Source organism: Mustela erminea, chromosome 15 (genome assembly GCF_009829155.1).
Source record: "Mustela erminea isolate mMusErm1 chromosome 15, mMusErm1.Pri, whole genome shotgun sequence".
NCBI classification, from domain to species: domain Eukaryota; kingdom Metazoa; phylum Chordata; class Mammalia; order Carnivora; family Mustelidae; genus Mustela; species Mustela erminea.
Window position 1 is genome coordinate 17,279,027 of NC_045628.1, and position 16,598 is coordinate 17,295,624.

Consider the following 16,598-nt stretch of genomic DNA (forward strand, 5'->3'; position numbering starts at 1 on the left):
CTTACATTTAAAGAGCTATTTATGTATACGGCATCACTGTTTTCAAATGTTGGATCACTTTCTTACAAGAGAAGTATGTCTTTGTCCATTGTAATTTATCTTGAAGTGCTTCATTGAAGGTAAATTATACATTTCCTCACTAATTTTAGGCTTAGCAGTATAATGGGTATGATCCAGAAGAGGTGAGAAAAACAATAATTTTAAGCAGAAGTTCTGAATGACATTCCATGCCTTTCCTCCCATCAACTTTTCCTCCTCCCAGTCTTTGGATCTGCCAATAAGAGTCCCAGGATGAGAAGACACAAAGGGCAGAGCAGCATCTGCTGACCTGCCAGCATTAATATGTAACATGAGTACATCTTGCGTCCCCGCGTGTGTGCACCTAATCTCAGCTGGTCCGCCCGAGACCCCATGAGCGCCAACCGTAGTTCCCCGCGCGGTCCCATTTCCGCTCCAACAAGATGAAAGAAACTATCATGAACCAGGAGAAACTCACCAAACTGCAAGCACAAGTGCGCATTGGTGGGAAAGGAACTGCTCCCCGAAAGAAGAAGGTGGTTCATAGAACAGCTACAGCAGATGATAAAAAACTTCAGTTCTCCTTAAAGAAGTTAGGGGTAAACAATATCTCTGGTATTGAAGAAGTGAATATGTTCACAAACCAAGGAACAGTGATCCACTTTAACAACCCCAAAGTTCAGGCATCGTTGGCAGCGAACACTTTCACCATTGCAGGCCATGCTGAGACAAAGCAGCTGACAGAAATGCTACCCAGTATCTTAAACCAACTTGGTGCAGACAGTCTGACTAGTTTAAGAAGACTGGCTGAAGCTCTGCCCAAACAATCTGTGGATGGAAAAGCACTACTTGCTACCGGAGAGGATGATGATGATGAAGTTCCAGATCTTGTGGAGAATTTTGATGAAGCTTCCAAGAATGAAGCAAACTGAATTGAGTCAACTTCTGAAGAAGATAAAACTTAAAGAAGTTATTGGGAGCTGCTATTTTATATTATGACTGCTTTTTAAAATTTTGTTCATGGATCTGATAAAATCTAGATCTCTAATATTTTTAAGCCCAAGCCCCTTGGACACTGCAGCTCTTTTCAGTTTTTGCTTATACACAATTCATTCTTTGCAGCTTATTAAGCTGAAGAAGCCTGGGAATAAAGTTTGAAACAAGATTAATAAAGTTCTTTGCCTAGGGAAAAAAATATATGTAACATGAGTAAAAAGGAAATGCTTGGCTTTAGCAAATGATACAGGAACATCTGTGCATTCGCATGAAAAACATAATCTACATATATACTCACTTATTAATTTCAAAAAACCAACTCAATGGATCATAGAAGTCAGCAAATATATGAAAAGATGCTCAACATAATCATCAAGGAAACACAAATAAAAACCACAATGGGATATCACCTTACACCAGTCCAAATGACTAAAGTAAAAAAAAAAAAAAAAAACCACTAGAAACAACAAGTGTTGGCAAGAATATGGAGAAAAGGAAACCCTTGTGCACTACTGGTGGGAATGCAAACTGGTGCAGCCATGTGGAAAACAGTATGAAGGGTCCTTAAAAAATTAAAAAGAGAAACACCATAAGATCCAGTACTTCCAATACTGGATATTTACATAAGGAAAACTAAAACTCTAATTCAAAAAGATATATGCATCCTTATGTTTATTGCAGTTTTATTTACAATAGCCAAAATATGGAAGCAACCTGTGTTCATCAATAGAGGAATGGATAAAGAAGTGGTATGTATAAACATAGACACACACACGTGCATGTGCATGCATGTGTGTACAATGAAATATTATTCAACCATAAAAAAGAATGAACTTTTGCCATTTGCAATAACATGGATAAATCTATAGTGTATGATGTTGAGTGACATAAGTAAGTTAGAAAAAGAAAAAAGTATATGATTTTACTCATATTTATAATTTAAGGGGGAAAAAATAAATGAACAAAGAAAAAAAGGAAAAACAAATTAAAAAAAAAGACTTTCAAATATAGAGAACTAGTGGTTACTAGAGGGGAGGTGGGTGAGGGGATGAGTGAAATAGGTAAAGGGGATTAACAGTGTATTTATCACGATGAGCACAGAGTATAGAATTGTTTAATTACTATATTGTACACTTGAAACTAATATAATACTGTATGTTAATTATACTGTAAATGAATGAATGCATAAAAAAGAAGTAAAGCAAATGGATCTTAGACCCAAATGTAAAATGCAAAACTTAAAACTTTTGGAAGATAACATAGGAAAAAACCTAAATGACTTTTTAGATGTAACACAGAATATAGACTCCAAAAAAAAAAAAAATTGACAAGCTGGATTTCATTAAAATGAGAAAAATTTGCTCTGTGGAAGATAAATTCAAAGGAATTAGGAAGACAAGCCATAGACTGGGAAAAAATATTTGCAAGAGACATATCCAATAAAGGATTGTTATCCAAAATATACAAATAACTCTTAAAAACCCAGAAATAAAGAAATCTAATTAAAAAATGGACCTTCACAGACATCTCATCCAAGATATAGCAGATGGCGAATAAGAATATGATAAGATGGTCCAACCATATCATATGTCATCAGAGAAATGCCAATTTTAAAAACAGTAAAATACAATTAATGCCTATTAGAATGGCCAAAATCCAAAATACTGACCACGTCGAATTCTGGTGAAGATGTAAAGCAATAGGAAATATCATTCACTGCTGGTAAAAATGCAAATAGTACAGCTACTTTGGAGGATTGTGATAGTTTTTTATAAAACTGAAAAGACTTTTACCATATGGTATAGAAACAGTGCTCCTTGGTATTTCCAACCCAAAGGAGGTGAAAACTTGGTACTTTCCGCTCAAATGAGTTGAAAATTTATGTCCACACAAAAACTTGCACATAGATGCTTATAGCTTTTTTTTTTTTTAAATTCATAATTCCACAACTTGGGAGCATCACCCTAGTAGGTGATGGATAAACAAACTGTGGCATATTTTGGCAATGTAATATTAGTCAGTGCTTAAAGGAAATGAACTATCAAACCATGAAAGGACATAGTAATAAGCATCTAAGTTTCCTCTAAATCAAAGAAGCAAATCTGAAAATGATTTAAACTGTATGATTTAAGCCATATGACATTCTGGAAAAGGCAAAACTATGTAGACAGTAAAAAAAACAGTGCATACTACTGGTTAGGTGGTGAAGGAGGTAGATAGGAGAAATGAGGGTTATTCGAGCAGTAAAAATCATCTTTGTCGTATTTTAATGATGGATCTAAGTCATTATACATTTGTTCAAATCCACAGGATAAGAGTGAACCTTAAGAGTAAACTATGGGTTTTGGGTGATTATGATGTGTCAGTACAGCTACATCCTTGGGAAAAAACAAAAGAGGTTGTACCACTATGGTCAGTGATGTTGATAAGAGAAGAGGCTATACCTGTGTGAGGGCAGAGGTATACTGGAAATCTCTGTATCTTCCTTTCAATTTTGTTGTGAACCTAATACCTCTCTGGAAAATCTTATAAAAAAATTCTTGTTTTATATAAATCACTGGGATTTATGTGTTAATGCAATAAAATAAAAATTTAGATTTGTATGCATATTAAAGCCATGTTGATGTTACCCATTATCTTTTTATTTCTGTAAACAGCTAAGATGCTGCTGGTAACACAGGTGAATCATACTCATTGATAGCTCTGTGATTCTTACCTGCTTTACAGTGAGTTTTTAAGGATAGTTTGCACTTGCTGAACTTCTCAATAACATCTTTTGTCTCCAACTTTACTTATGTTTCCACAATTTTTTCCAGGCTCACTATCGAACTTTCACTCTTTTCCTCTACAAGAAATTTAGCTCTACCAATAAATTTGAGCTGTCTTTCTCAAAAACACCATCAGGAAAAGTCCAGCAAGGATTTTTGACCTTTCAACTGAAGTATGTCTTTTCCAATTTATGGTGTTTATATCTGTAGTAGAATGGAGAACCACTTCAAATGCCCAAGATTACAATCATAAAATATGTTTTAAGTGCCCAAGTGCACTTAGTACTCTATCTGAAGCAGTAGAGGGTATATTGTCCAGAAGAACCATATAAAGAGGATACCAATTTTGATTGTAATTGAAACTTTTGAGTACACTGCCATGTCAAAAAGATGAACACTGATAAATCCAAGTACCATAGGAAAAAAAAATGTTCTATAACCTTGGAAAAGGCTACGAATTTCATCTGGTTTATTCTTATTTTGTCAAATTAGACAAAATTAGTTTTCTATCCTTTGTATTTGAAATTGGTTGGAAAATAATCCAACCATGTGAGTACGGTGTTTCTCAGGTTAATTTTACTTCTGTTAGAGGGTGAATCATGAGAAACTATGGACTTTGAAAAATAATCTGAGGGTTTTGAAGGGGCGGGAGGTGGGAGGTTGGGGGAACCAGGTGGTGGGTATTAGAGAGGGCACGGATTGCATGGAGCACTGGATGCGGTGCAAAAACAATGAATACTGTTACACTGAAAAGAAATAAAAAAATAAAAACATTTTTAAAAAAGAAGTTAGAAATAGATATTTTAAAAAATAAATACTCAACATGACAGGGTACATGACCTTATCCTCATCCCATCTTGAAAATACTGTATTCCTTGCATTTCTTACAAACTTCCGGAACTAATAATCCAGTGAACTGGTTTATCCCTGCAACACTTGATCATCTATATCCATGAGCTTGTGAAATCGGGAATCTGATTGTCATTTTTTGGCTCATTGCTTCTGCCAAAAATCGAGGTCAATGAATGTTCAGGAAAAAGACCAGTGATCCAGCAAAGCAAAAGCCTTCTAATCATCTTACCGCTAATAGTGGGTCATAAATATTTTTATTCATTCCAAACAGATATACTGTATATTGTGGAGAACTGTAGTCCATGTTTAGAATGACTAAAACTGTTCTCACTAGAATATGGGCCATCTTTCTTGAAGGAAAGGGGCAGTTCTTTGTTGTATGTATGCATGCATATACAAAAAGAGAAGTTTTCTCACTACAGTTACATGAGAAAATTGTGTTTCTCAATTAAACTTAGCTGTTTCTACTACCACATACAAATCTGTGCTATTTGGCAGCCCCCTCTTGCATTATTTTCTCCTTAGGTTGTCCAAAAAAAGTCCAGGAAGCTGGGGGAAAAAAAAAAAGTATCAGGGGAAACAGATTGTAGGAAACTAGCAAACATAAATTCACTGAGTTGAGTCTGCATTATATGAGAAGGGCAGGTGGACCGTCATTGTGCATTTCTTCTCTGATAGGGTCAGCTTTCATGATCCATATCCAAATGACATCTCTTTATGTTTTGGCTTTGGTGAATGGAACTTACAAATATAAATAATTCAAGGTAGCAGAGTAGTAGAGTAAGGAGATGGAATGTGAAACACAAATTACTTCAAGTGTGTATAGTTTAATTTAAAATGTTTATGATATGTCGTACGTAAGTACTTCAATTCATCTTGGTAATTTAGAGGAAGATACTGGTGAGTACTTCATTACCAGGAGAGAGGCCAATATCAACATGGAGGGAGAGAATTTGTATTGGCAGTTAACTCCTTTGTCCAGAAAGCTCATGAGCAAGTAGCGTAATGAACTGTCTAAAGGTCATTTGATGGTTAAGAGCAGTAAGGAGAGCCCAGCAATATTAGTGCAGCTCCATACTTCCTTGGAACCTTTGTTTCACCAAACTGTTGATTTTTTTATTGTTTTTTCCATTAGAAATCCTTCTTTTAGCATGTCAATAGTCTACTTTCAGTCAGATTATCAGACCAGCATGTTCTAATATAACACTAGATATAATCACAATGTAGAACAAAAATAAGTTCTTAATTATATTATATTTATATACAATTTGAATTATTCTATTCAAATTCTGGATTATATATCCTGATTATATATAAGGATATTTGTAAAATGCCTGTGCCCTAAATATATGGCAAATCAATCAGTTATACAATAAAGGAAAAAAAGACATGAAAGGAATTATTTTTCTATCCATTTAATTGAATATTAATAATGGACTACTTCTGAACTGGGTATTTAAATAAATCAAGAGAACAATACCATATAAAAGAGACTTTTCTATTGTCTTTAAAATCTTGTAATACAATTATTTGATCTTATTTAATATGAGAGAAATGGAAGCTTAAAACCATACTTTCTATAGTGCTGTCCAGTACATATTCTGGGCAAATGTAAGCCACATATGTCATTGTAGTTTTTTAAACAGCAACATTGAAAAGAAAAAAGAACCAGATGAAATTACTAAATATATATTTATTTTGCCCAATGAATCTAAATATTATTATTTCAACAAATGATCAATATACAAATTATAAATGAGATACTTTACATTCTTTCTCTCTTTTTTTTTACACTAAATTTCCAAATTCTGGTGTATACTTTATACTTACAACATGTCTTAATTTGGAGTAGTCACTTTTCATGTCCTTTGTAGTCACATGTGGCTAGTGACTTTTGTATCAGACTGTGTCCATACTGGATACTGTCCTATAAAAACCTATTCAGAATGAAGTTTATATTTTATTTAGTATCTGTTAACTGCATAATAAGCTGCCTTGGAAAAAGAGCAGGAAAATGAGTTATCAATAGAAACCAAAATCTGCGAATAGAACATAACTGGAAATACACTATTTACCTTACTACACTACATTCAAATTACTACACTAAATTCAAAACTTATTTAGATGGATGACCAGATAAAATTCTTTGAAGTCGGTTTTAAAATGTTAGGTTGGCACTTGAAACTACTGTATCATTATGTGTCAACTGTACTTCAATAAAAATAAATTTTAAAAATATTAATTGGGCTTTCCGGCAAGACAGAAAATGGTCACTAGAAATTATTTCACATCCTCTCAATTTAATCAGTGTAAAGCACACATTGGATTTTTAGGTAAAATATCAATTCTAGCACAATCCATAATTGCATATTTTATTAGCAGAGCAGTAGTGCTTTTGTTAATAAAGACCTAACATATCAAGACCTCTAAATGCTTACTTAGTACATAATACTTATGTATACATGCATATTTATGTACTTAAGTTTATATACGTATATATAAACTTCAATACTATAGATAAGTAACATCTTAAACAAAATATCTGAACATATGGAACTTCTATTATTTTAATATACATGATAATGCAAAATTGACTGCTCAAAATAAAGAATGTATAGGAATAGTCCTACCCTACTTGGAATTCCTCCTCTTTCTTTTTCAACCTATAACTCAATAATTAATAAGTCATTATTCATTCATCATCATTGATATTATTCAGTATTAGGATGATATTGGCCCCTCTCCCTTACGAAAAAAAAATACAGTTTTATGAGCCTAAAAAAGGAACCATGCATAAAAATAAATCTAACTCAATGAATTCTGAAATTACAGATTCTTGAAGGGATTTTGCTTTTGGTGATTTTCCATTTGGGAAAACAATCCTCAAAAAGTTTTAGCTAATAACTCACAACTAAATTCCTATTTTAATTGTTTAGGTCAGAGAATCACAAAAGCCTATTCTACATTAGTTGTTGACATATAGCCATGGCAATTCTCTCATATTTTCTTTTTTTTTTTTTTTTAAATGATTTTTATTTATTTATTTGAGAGAGAGAGAGCAAGCACGAGAGGAGAGAGATCAGCAGGAGAAGCAGACTCCCTACTGAGCAGGGAGTCTGATGTGGGACTTGATCCCAGGACTCCAGGATCATGACCTGAGCCGAAGGCAGTCGCTTAACCAACTGAGCCACCCAGGCACCCAATTCTCTCATATTTTCATAAAACTTCAATGTTGCCATGGTCTAAGCAATAAATCTTAATGCTTTCTAACTTTACTGTAACTGTAATTTTTTATTAATTTTTGTTTGTTGCCTTAAAAAGGGTCATTTTGGAACATAAAAACTAGAAGAGATTTTGCAAATTGGAATGTAACCAAAGTACTGTTTTCTTTACTCAACTGTTTTATTTACTCAAACAACTTCAATATAATTGAAAATGTAAACTTCCAACACCAGTGAGAGAAACTACTTAATGGGTCATCTAGTCCTGATTGCTTGTATATTAACACAAAAAATACTCATTACATAGTCCAATTTTTTACATATTTATTTCCCTTTAGAGAAATTATTAGAATATAATGTCATCAAAAGGATTATGCACCAAGCATACATTTTATTCCTTTTATAGGACAAATGATATGTAGTAGAATAAGAGGTAAACAACAACCTAAGAATGCCAAAGTTATAAAAAACTATTATGTGTTAAATCCTAAGGTACATATAGTGTTTGTAGAATTTTAGGTGATTTACTTAGCCTCAAATATCTATTTTAATTTTTTTTATTTGTAGATGAATATTTCCAGGACTACATTAAAACTTACTAAACAGACATTAACTAAAATCAACCATTTAGTCTTCTGCATACCCTTCTCAATTTTATAGTAACATATCACCCAAAGCTCTAAGTAAAATATTTATAAATATATTCTTACAAAATAAAAAATTTATAAAGAATGTTTTATGTACATAAAATTGATCAGGTAATTTAAATAAATGATTTAAAGATTCAAAGAGTCTTATAAGAGAAACAGAGTAAATATCCAGCCGCTCTAGAGGCAAACATAATACATATTTTTAGAGGTATTTATCTTTCTATTTCTAAATAAGCCATACAACTATTTCCTAATTTCTAACATTAGATATTATCTGTTTTCTTACCTAGAGTTGAGTGTGAGGACAGAGCTCTCATACTTCATAATCCAGCCCCCAATGGGTTTGTACATATTCCCTGTTATTCCCAATATTTTAATAAATATTAAAATATTCATTCCTTCAATGAATTAATGTGAAGTCCCTATTACATGCCAGGTATTATCGCAGTTCTGAGGTTACAGCATTACACAAAATTGACACAGTTACCTGTATTCATGGAACTTACAGACTTCTGCAGAAATGTAAAAATGAATATACACATGCTATGTTAGCAGATGATAAGTACTATGGAAAACAGTGAAATGGAGGGATAGAGAAAGAACTGTAATTTAACATGGGAAGGCTTGATGGAATAACTGACATTTGAGGGAGGACTGAAAAAAGTAAGAAATTGAACCACATTGTTATCTGGCACATAGCACTAGAGGCAAGGGACCACCCAGTGTGAATAACTGAAGTGGGATATGCCGTGTGGCCAAGGAGAGCCCACTCCAATGCTGGAGTGGAGTGAACAAGGGGGAAGGCACAGAGATGACATGTAGAGGTACATCTGCAGGATTATTTGTGGGCTTTTTCTCCAAATGAAATGGATGCCTTTGGAATTTTGATCAGAAGAGTGACATGGATTCATAAAAAAAATCACATTGGCTGCTGTGTTAGGAATATAATGTGATGGACAAAAGTGCAAGAAAAATGAACAATTAGGACAGTACTGTGATCATCCAGAAGGGAAGACGGACACTTGGGCCGGGGTGCTGAAAAGTGACTGGATTCTTGACATGTTTTGAGATAAAACCAGGAGGATTTTCTCATGGTGTCCTATTGTCATTAGCTGATCATGGGGTCAGTCAAGATTGTGACCAAGATGTCCAGTCAGAAGCTTGAGAATGGTAGAATTACCACTAAGTGAGATTAAGAAGAATATGAATGAAGAACTATTTGATGCCAAGAGGAAGGAAAAAATCATTTTGGATATTTGAACCTGAGATGCTGGTTTGACATCCTGATGGAGAGGTCTGTGTAAAAACTTGGAAGAATGTGGAGATATGGAGTCAGGCCCTGTGAATTCCCAATGTTTAACCTTTAAAGTCAAGGAAACACTGGAGGAGCAGGCCCTGTGAGGCATGCTACATGCCGTGAGCCTCTTCATTCAGTCTCTCCACAGAGCACACATTCTGTCTCCTATCACATGGGAGAGGAACGGTTACCTATCTCTCTGAACTGAGAGGGATTTATAAGAATTAAAAGAAAAGTGTTTTCAAATAATCATTTTTTCAGTCCTACAGTCATACTCTGACATTTGAAAGATATCAAAGTCTCTGTTTCTTGATCTTTTCTGAGTTCTGAGCTTCGAATTAGTTTTTACTTTCGTTAGTATGCATTGTCTCTATAAGCTCAGCTATTAGATGTCTCTGATACACCAAGTAATTCATCACTTTTTTACCCATTTTTTAAACTTTCTAAAATAGAGTCCCAGAATGTAGACTGTCACATAAAGGTGTATAAAGGAGTATGAAGCAGTCTGAGATTCTTTAAATACATAAGAAATGACCTACGTAGATGCTACATGCTGTAGAGAATTTCCTCCTCCTTTCTTAAATCAACTGATTAATTTGTATTATTTAATATCCCAGCTCTTCTGTCTAACTATATCAATGTGCTACTGGACCAAGATGTTGCTAAGAGTGAGCTAGGGGTATGTTTTCACCATTTATTTCCTCCCATCTGCAGCTGTTTCAATATTTAGAATCATTCTAGATCTGAAGAATTCCTGAAAACTGATTTCTAGAGGGTCAACATTTAAATCTAAATACCTGAGTTTCTGAATTACCTGCCAATCAAAAAATTTTTCAGAACATGGGTAGATTAGGTTTGGTGATATTCACACCATGAAAGCCAATAGATGATATTTCAGAATTTTTCTGGAAGTGGAAATATAACATTTGGTGGCTCATGAAGAAAAATATAACATAATAAATATTCTAGCTCTAATATAATTTATTTATATGATTTATTTCTTTTATGGCCATCAAAATATTTGTTGTAGTTTCTCTAGCATATTTAAGATACCATTGTGTGTTGTAAAATGACAAATTTAGGGCGCCTGGGTGGCTCAGTGGGTTGAGCCGCTGCCTTCGGCTCAGGTCATGATCTCAGGGTCCTGGGATCGAGTCCCGCATCGGGCTCTCTGCTCAGCAGGGAGCCTGCTTCCTTCTCTCTCTTTCTGCCTGCCTCTCAGTGTACTTGTAATTTCTCTCTGTCAAATAAATAAATAAAATCTTTAAAAAAAAATAAATAAAATGACAAATTTATACATTCTTATTTCTCATCATACTTTGGGTCCTTTATTCACATTTTAATGACCAAAGCAAGTCAAATCGCTAAGCATTATGTCAAAGGCTTCAAGTGAAACACTCTTTGGTGGAAACAGCAAATAATTATGTGCAATGATAGAATCTATTACAATGGATTTCAAAGCCCCAGTCAAAAACTAGCACAAAATCTGGTAGAAGCCCTTGGGAAGATTCCTATGGACTAGAAAACAAGGTACTAAATTCCAAGTTAGAGACTGATCTGAAACAGTTTTCTAAGTACATTCTATCTTCCAAATAATACAGACCTGGGCAGAACAATACCTGATTCTCTCTTTATTTTCTATCATGGGGCAGGAAAACAGAACTACCAGATGTGGCAAGTTAACCTCAGAAAAAAGTTGGAGACAAGTTAAGTTAGGAAGTCTAAATAAACAGATGGCTAAACATTAGAAAATCTAACAGTTTAATTTAACACATTCATAGACTACAAAAGAATAATTGAGCAGACATGGCAATAGAATCAGAAACACATTTGAGAAAGTTTAGTGTTTCTATTTTAGAAACACAATTTTTCATACAAAAGAAACTTCTCGAACTTCGTAAGTTCTATCTATAAAAAACTCTATAGCATATGCCATACATAATAGAGGTATTCTAGATACATTATCTTTACTGGGGGAAAATACATGATGGCCACCATTATCACTTCTGTTCAGCATAGTACTGGAGAAATTGGTCGATATCATAAGATGGAGAAAAAATGAAGTACAAATACTTGGGAAAAAAACATAAGGGTGTCATCATTTGCAAGTGCTATGATCATCCATAGGACAAACCAACCAAATGTTCTTTTATACTATAATAATTTAACTGAAGATGTAAAACTGTAATATAAACTTTGTTATTACACAGTGCCTTGTAACTAACTACAAAAGAATACTAAAACCATCTATGTACAATAATCTACAGATAGATTTCCTCAACTTTTAAAACTTCTCTCAATAAATCTAATACTATGAGTGATTTCAATAAAAAATATTACATTTTAAAATTTTCAAAGTATTAAATTCTCAAAAATAATTTAGTTAGTATTAAAAAATGCAGGGCCTGGGGCTTGGTTTGCTGTATCATATACTGGAATTTATTCCACCTGTACACAATGGGTGGGGGTAACTAGCACAGTTTCATTTTCTACCAAAAAATGCTGAATCTCACTGGCAATAGGAAGGAAAGTGGTGACAAAAGTGATGAATCAGTGATAACAAAATTATTGCTAATGGCAAATAAGCAAATGGAAAGATACTTCACATTATGTGTAATTAGGAAACTGCAAAATATATATGTACTATGTACTAGGTACTATGTACTATTAGAATGGCCAAGATCTAAAACACTGGCAACACCAAATGCTGGCAATATGAGCAAAAGGAACTCTTATTATTTATTGCTGATGAGAATGTAGAATAGCCCAGGCACTTTGGAAGAGTTTGTACTTTCTTACAAAAGTGAACACACTCTTAACATATAATCACAGTAATCATGCTTTCTGATATTTACCTAAGTGAGGTGAAAAGTTATATCCACACAAAAACCTGCACACAAATGTTTATAACATTTTGGTCATAATTGCCAGAACTTAAAAGCAAGATATCCTTCCACAGGTGAATGGATAAGAAACTATAGTATAGCCATACAACAGGATTTTATTTAGTGTTAGAAAGATGTGTGCTATCAAGCCACAAAAAGACATAGAAGACTCTTAAAGCGTATTGCTAAGTGAAAGAAAGAAATCTGAGAAAGCAATGTACTGAATGATTTCAACTCTACGACATTCTGGAGAAGGCAAAACTATGGAGACAGTGAAAAGACTAGTCATTGTCAGCAGTAGCTGGGAAGAGATGGAAGAGGGGATAAACACTCTCGTGGTGGATACATGTTATTACACATTTCTTAAAACCCATAACATATACAAAACAAAAGAGATAATCATAATGTGTCTATGGGCTTTAGTTAATAATAAGGTATCAATATTATTTCATCAGTTATGACAAATGTTACACTCAAATGTTAAAAATACCACAGGATATTAAAAATATGAGAAATGGAAGGAAAAGTGAGCATATGGGAACTCTCTATTTTTTATTTTTTCTATAAACCTAAAACAGCTAAAAAATAATGTCTCTTAATTAAAAAAAATATATAATTTCTACCATGTCTCATTGAGATGAATGAATAGTGATAAATTGTGTCCAAGAACTGATAGTCTTTCATTTGAATAGTAATGTTTAAGTACATTAATGAAATTAACTATAAAATATAAAAAATAAATAAATTTCATTATTTATTTTCACAAGTAAATTTCATAAATTTCACTCTAAGAAAAGTCTTGTTCTCTTTTTCCATAACTGGCATCCTTGGTCATGGAGATAGATAAATCTCTGGTCATGATCTGCCAAGTTTCTATGGAACCCACTTTCCCTTGGATTAGGGTGTTTTGCAAATAGACTATTTTGGATCCTTTCAGGTTTTTCTACATTTTTTTTCACCAGTTTTCCCTGTTATTCTTGTAATTCTTTTTTCCCTGACACTACATTTCATTTATCTTGCTGGGAATGACCCCATCCTTAATGCTGGTCTTGTCCCCAAGTTTACCAACTTCATAATTGTTCTGGTATAGGCATCTTTCCCAATCGTAGTAAGAACTCCCAGAACCAAATTTCATTTCATACCTCAGGGTCATACTCCGTCCACTACACTAAATTTTGTTTCAACTTCCTCATTCTCGGCCTTGTGGTCATTACCCTATTCTCAGAATGTAAAGGCTGGAAAAGAGCTTTTTCTTGTGTTTTAATGTTATCCCTAATTTCACATGCTTTATAAAAAGCTATGAAATATCAATCCATTGTTTTCCATTTGGTTTATGTTTCATCCATATTTAACTTTTGTGTTGAACATGAATAAAGTGAAAACTTCCTGAAATACCATAAACAATTTGATAGAATTTTACAGGTAAAATTTATACAAGCTGTATTAAATAATTTACTGACATATAAATTTATTATAGATCTTTTGTTTCATCATGCCCTAGCTCAGTAATTCTATTGGAATAAAACTAACATTTTTTAATATAATTTGTGCTTTGTAAGTCTTTTCCTGTGTTCTGCTTATGATTCCATTATCTTCTACATAAACACTTTTGTATATTTAATTTAGAAGTTTTACATTAAGAACAATAAAAGAAAATCCTTTCATCTATATTTCCTCTTAAAATAAGATTATAATAATGTGTGCTCTGTCACATATAGATCTTCACAAAACATAAGTATGAATATTTTATCATATCTATTTATGAAGAAAAAGCAGGGCTCCTATTACATGTACTATAACAAATTAATCTACAAAATCATAAACTCACACTCTTTTTAAAGAAGTAATAGGTAAAAAGAGAGAAAAGAAGAGAGGACACATTGTTGTTCCCAAGAGACACTGATTTATTGCTGCCACAGAAGAAATTTTTGAAAGGAACAAAGCTTTTGCTACATATATAACAACAACAACAAAACAGAACAATATTAACTGGAATTTTCAGTTGAGTCAATCTGTTTGTCTATAATATAATTTAAGAGCACAGAAAAGTATCAGTTCTAGATTTCTCATCATTCATTCATGTGTTTACTCGTTCATTCATTCACTTACTCAAAACCACAAATATAGGTATACTATGCTAGATATTAGGAAAACAAAATGGTTACAACACTGCCCTCAAGTTTCTCAAAACTAGCAGGGGAAATAGGCACATAATGACAAATATCACACACTGTTATACTGGACATTTGAAGAATACCTAATGGGCCATGAAACCACAAAATAAAATAGAGTCAATTTATCATAGGAAGGTCACTCACAGAGAAGACAGAATCGGTCATAAAGGAAGAGTAGAATCTTCCAGGCTACCAAGGAGGATACTGTTTCAGATAGCAGGAACACTATTTACAAAGTTAAGAGATAATAAAACAATATGATTTGTTAAAAGGAGTCCAGTAGATCCAAGTTGTTCAAGGGGTGGAGTATTATGTGGAGTGACTTAGGAAAAAGAGGGGTGGAGTCAGATCATAAAATATGGTGGTCAGTCTAAAGCTAAGGAGATTTTTTTTTATCAGGAGACAAGCGTGTGGCATTGAAGGCATAATGAAGTACAGTAAGATGAAATTTGTGTTTTAGAAACATTGCCCTGAGTCCTGTGCACACTTGATTGTAGATGGGGTTGGAGAAGCTGAAGGGGGAAGAATATTATAAAAGGTGATAGACAAAGAGACACTTGAGTATTTATAGGTGAAAACAAGAGAGAGAAAACAGATCTGAAAGGAGGCAGGATTTGTAGGGTTTTGTTCTTATCTGAATAAATAATGAGGGCAAATGTCAAGCATGTTATCTTAATCTTTATTATAATTAATTCTGGAAAAATTATTTCCCTAAACTGATTTTCAGAGGAAGTAAGTAGCTTATTGAAGGTCACACAGATTCTAGATGCATGTGCACACACACAGAGCTACATTGATGGTATCATCTGACCCTCTAAATTAAACCGGAGACTACATTATCTGACCCTTTAAATTAGTGGGAAGGGACAGAGACTAGAACAGCTCAGAGTTCTCTGTTTTGGTTTCTGGTAACTGTTTGAACGAAGATAATGAATTAAATGGAGGTACCTGAGTGATATCCAGGTAGAAATGAGAAATTGGCAGTTGGATGTAGGTATGAAGAAGTCTCTTGTTAATATGCCTATGTCTCTCACCTAGACTAGGTGAGAGACATAGGCATATATAATTCTGTTGCTTTCTGTGTCTTACTGCTATATTGTATAGGTCAGATCATATACATTTCCTTCCAGCTTTTCAGGAGAGAATTTATGATACATGTCCATTAGTTACTTCCTGAAGGGGAAAAGTCCTCTATTTTTTCAGTCATCATATTATTCATTATTGCTACTATAACATGGGAGAAACTCAGCATGTCTGACTCCATATTGCTTATATTTCCCTTGCTACTATGACCCATAGCTTAGAAACTTCTGCTTAGCCCTGAACTTAGGCATATTATAGCTAAATTTGCAAAAACTGCTTTTTACCTGAACTCTACCTCACCCGAGGAGAAAAGTACACACTGAAATGACTATGTTGTATTTAAGACTTAGAGGAGTGATATAACCAGATTCTTGTATGCAAAGATCCGCTGAACAGGGACAAAGAAGTTAGAGTACCTTCCTCAACCGTCAACAGACATCAGCTACCTTTTGATTCTAACCCTGTCCCACTTCCTCATCTTTCTAACATTGAAGATCAAATTTCATGCCAAAGGGAGATGGTTCTTTGGGACAACAGTCCACCATTTCCTTAGTTTGATGGCTTTCTGAAAAAAGTTGCTTTGTCCCAACATCTTGCCTCTTGACTTACTGACCTGTTGTGCAGCAAGAAGAATGACCTTGGGACTCGGTTTTC

At 33.7% G+C, this 16,598-nt stretch overlaps 2 protein-coding genes across 2 annotated transcripts in view; one reads left to right on the top strand and one right to left on the bottom strand.

Annotated features, from left to right (window-relative positions):
* Positions 1–16,598, bottom strand: part of GPC5 (glypican 5) — a 1,399,440-nt gene that overhangs the window by 187,928 nt on the left and 1,194,914 nt on the right. The window lies entirely within an intron of this gene.
* LOC116574149 (transcription factor BTF3-like) lies at positions 436–1,205 on the top strand. Its single transcript, XM_032314686.1, has one exon. It carries the CDS (start codon positions 462–464, stop codon positions 948–950), a length of 489 nt encoding a protein of 162 aa, XP_032170577.1. The 5' UTR covers positions 436–461; the 3' UTR covers positions 951–1,205.

Excerpts from the sequence above, each read along its gene's own strand:
- LOC116574149 (XM_032314686.1), top strand. The coding sequence starts at position 462 with ATGAAAGAAACTATCATGAACCAGGAGAAACTCACCAAACTGCAAGCA.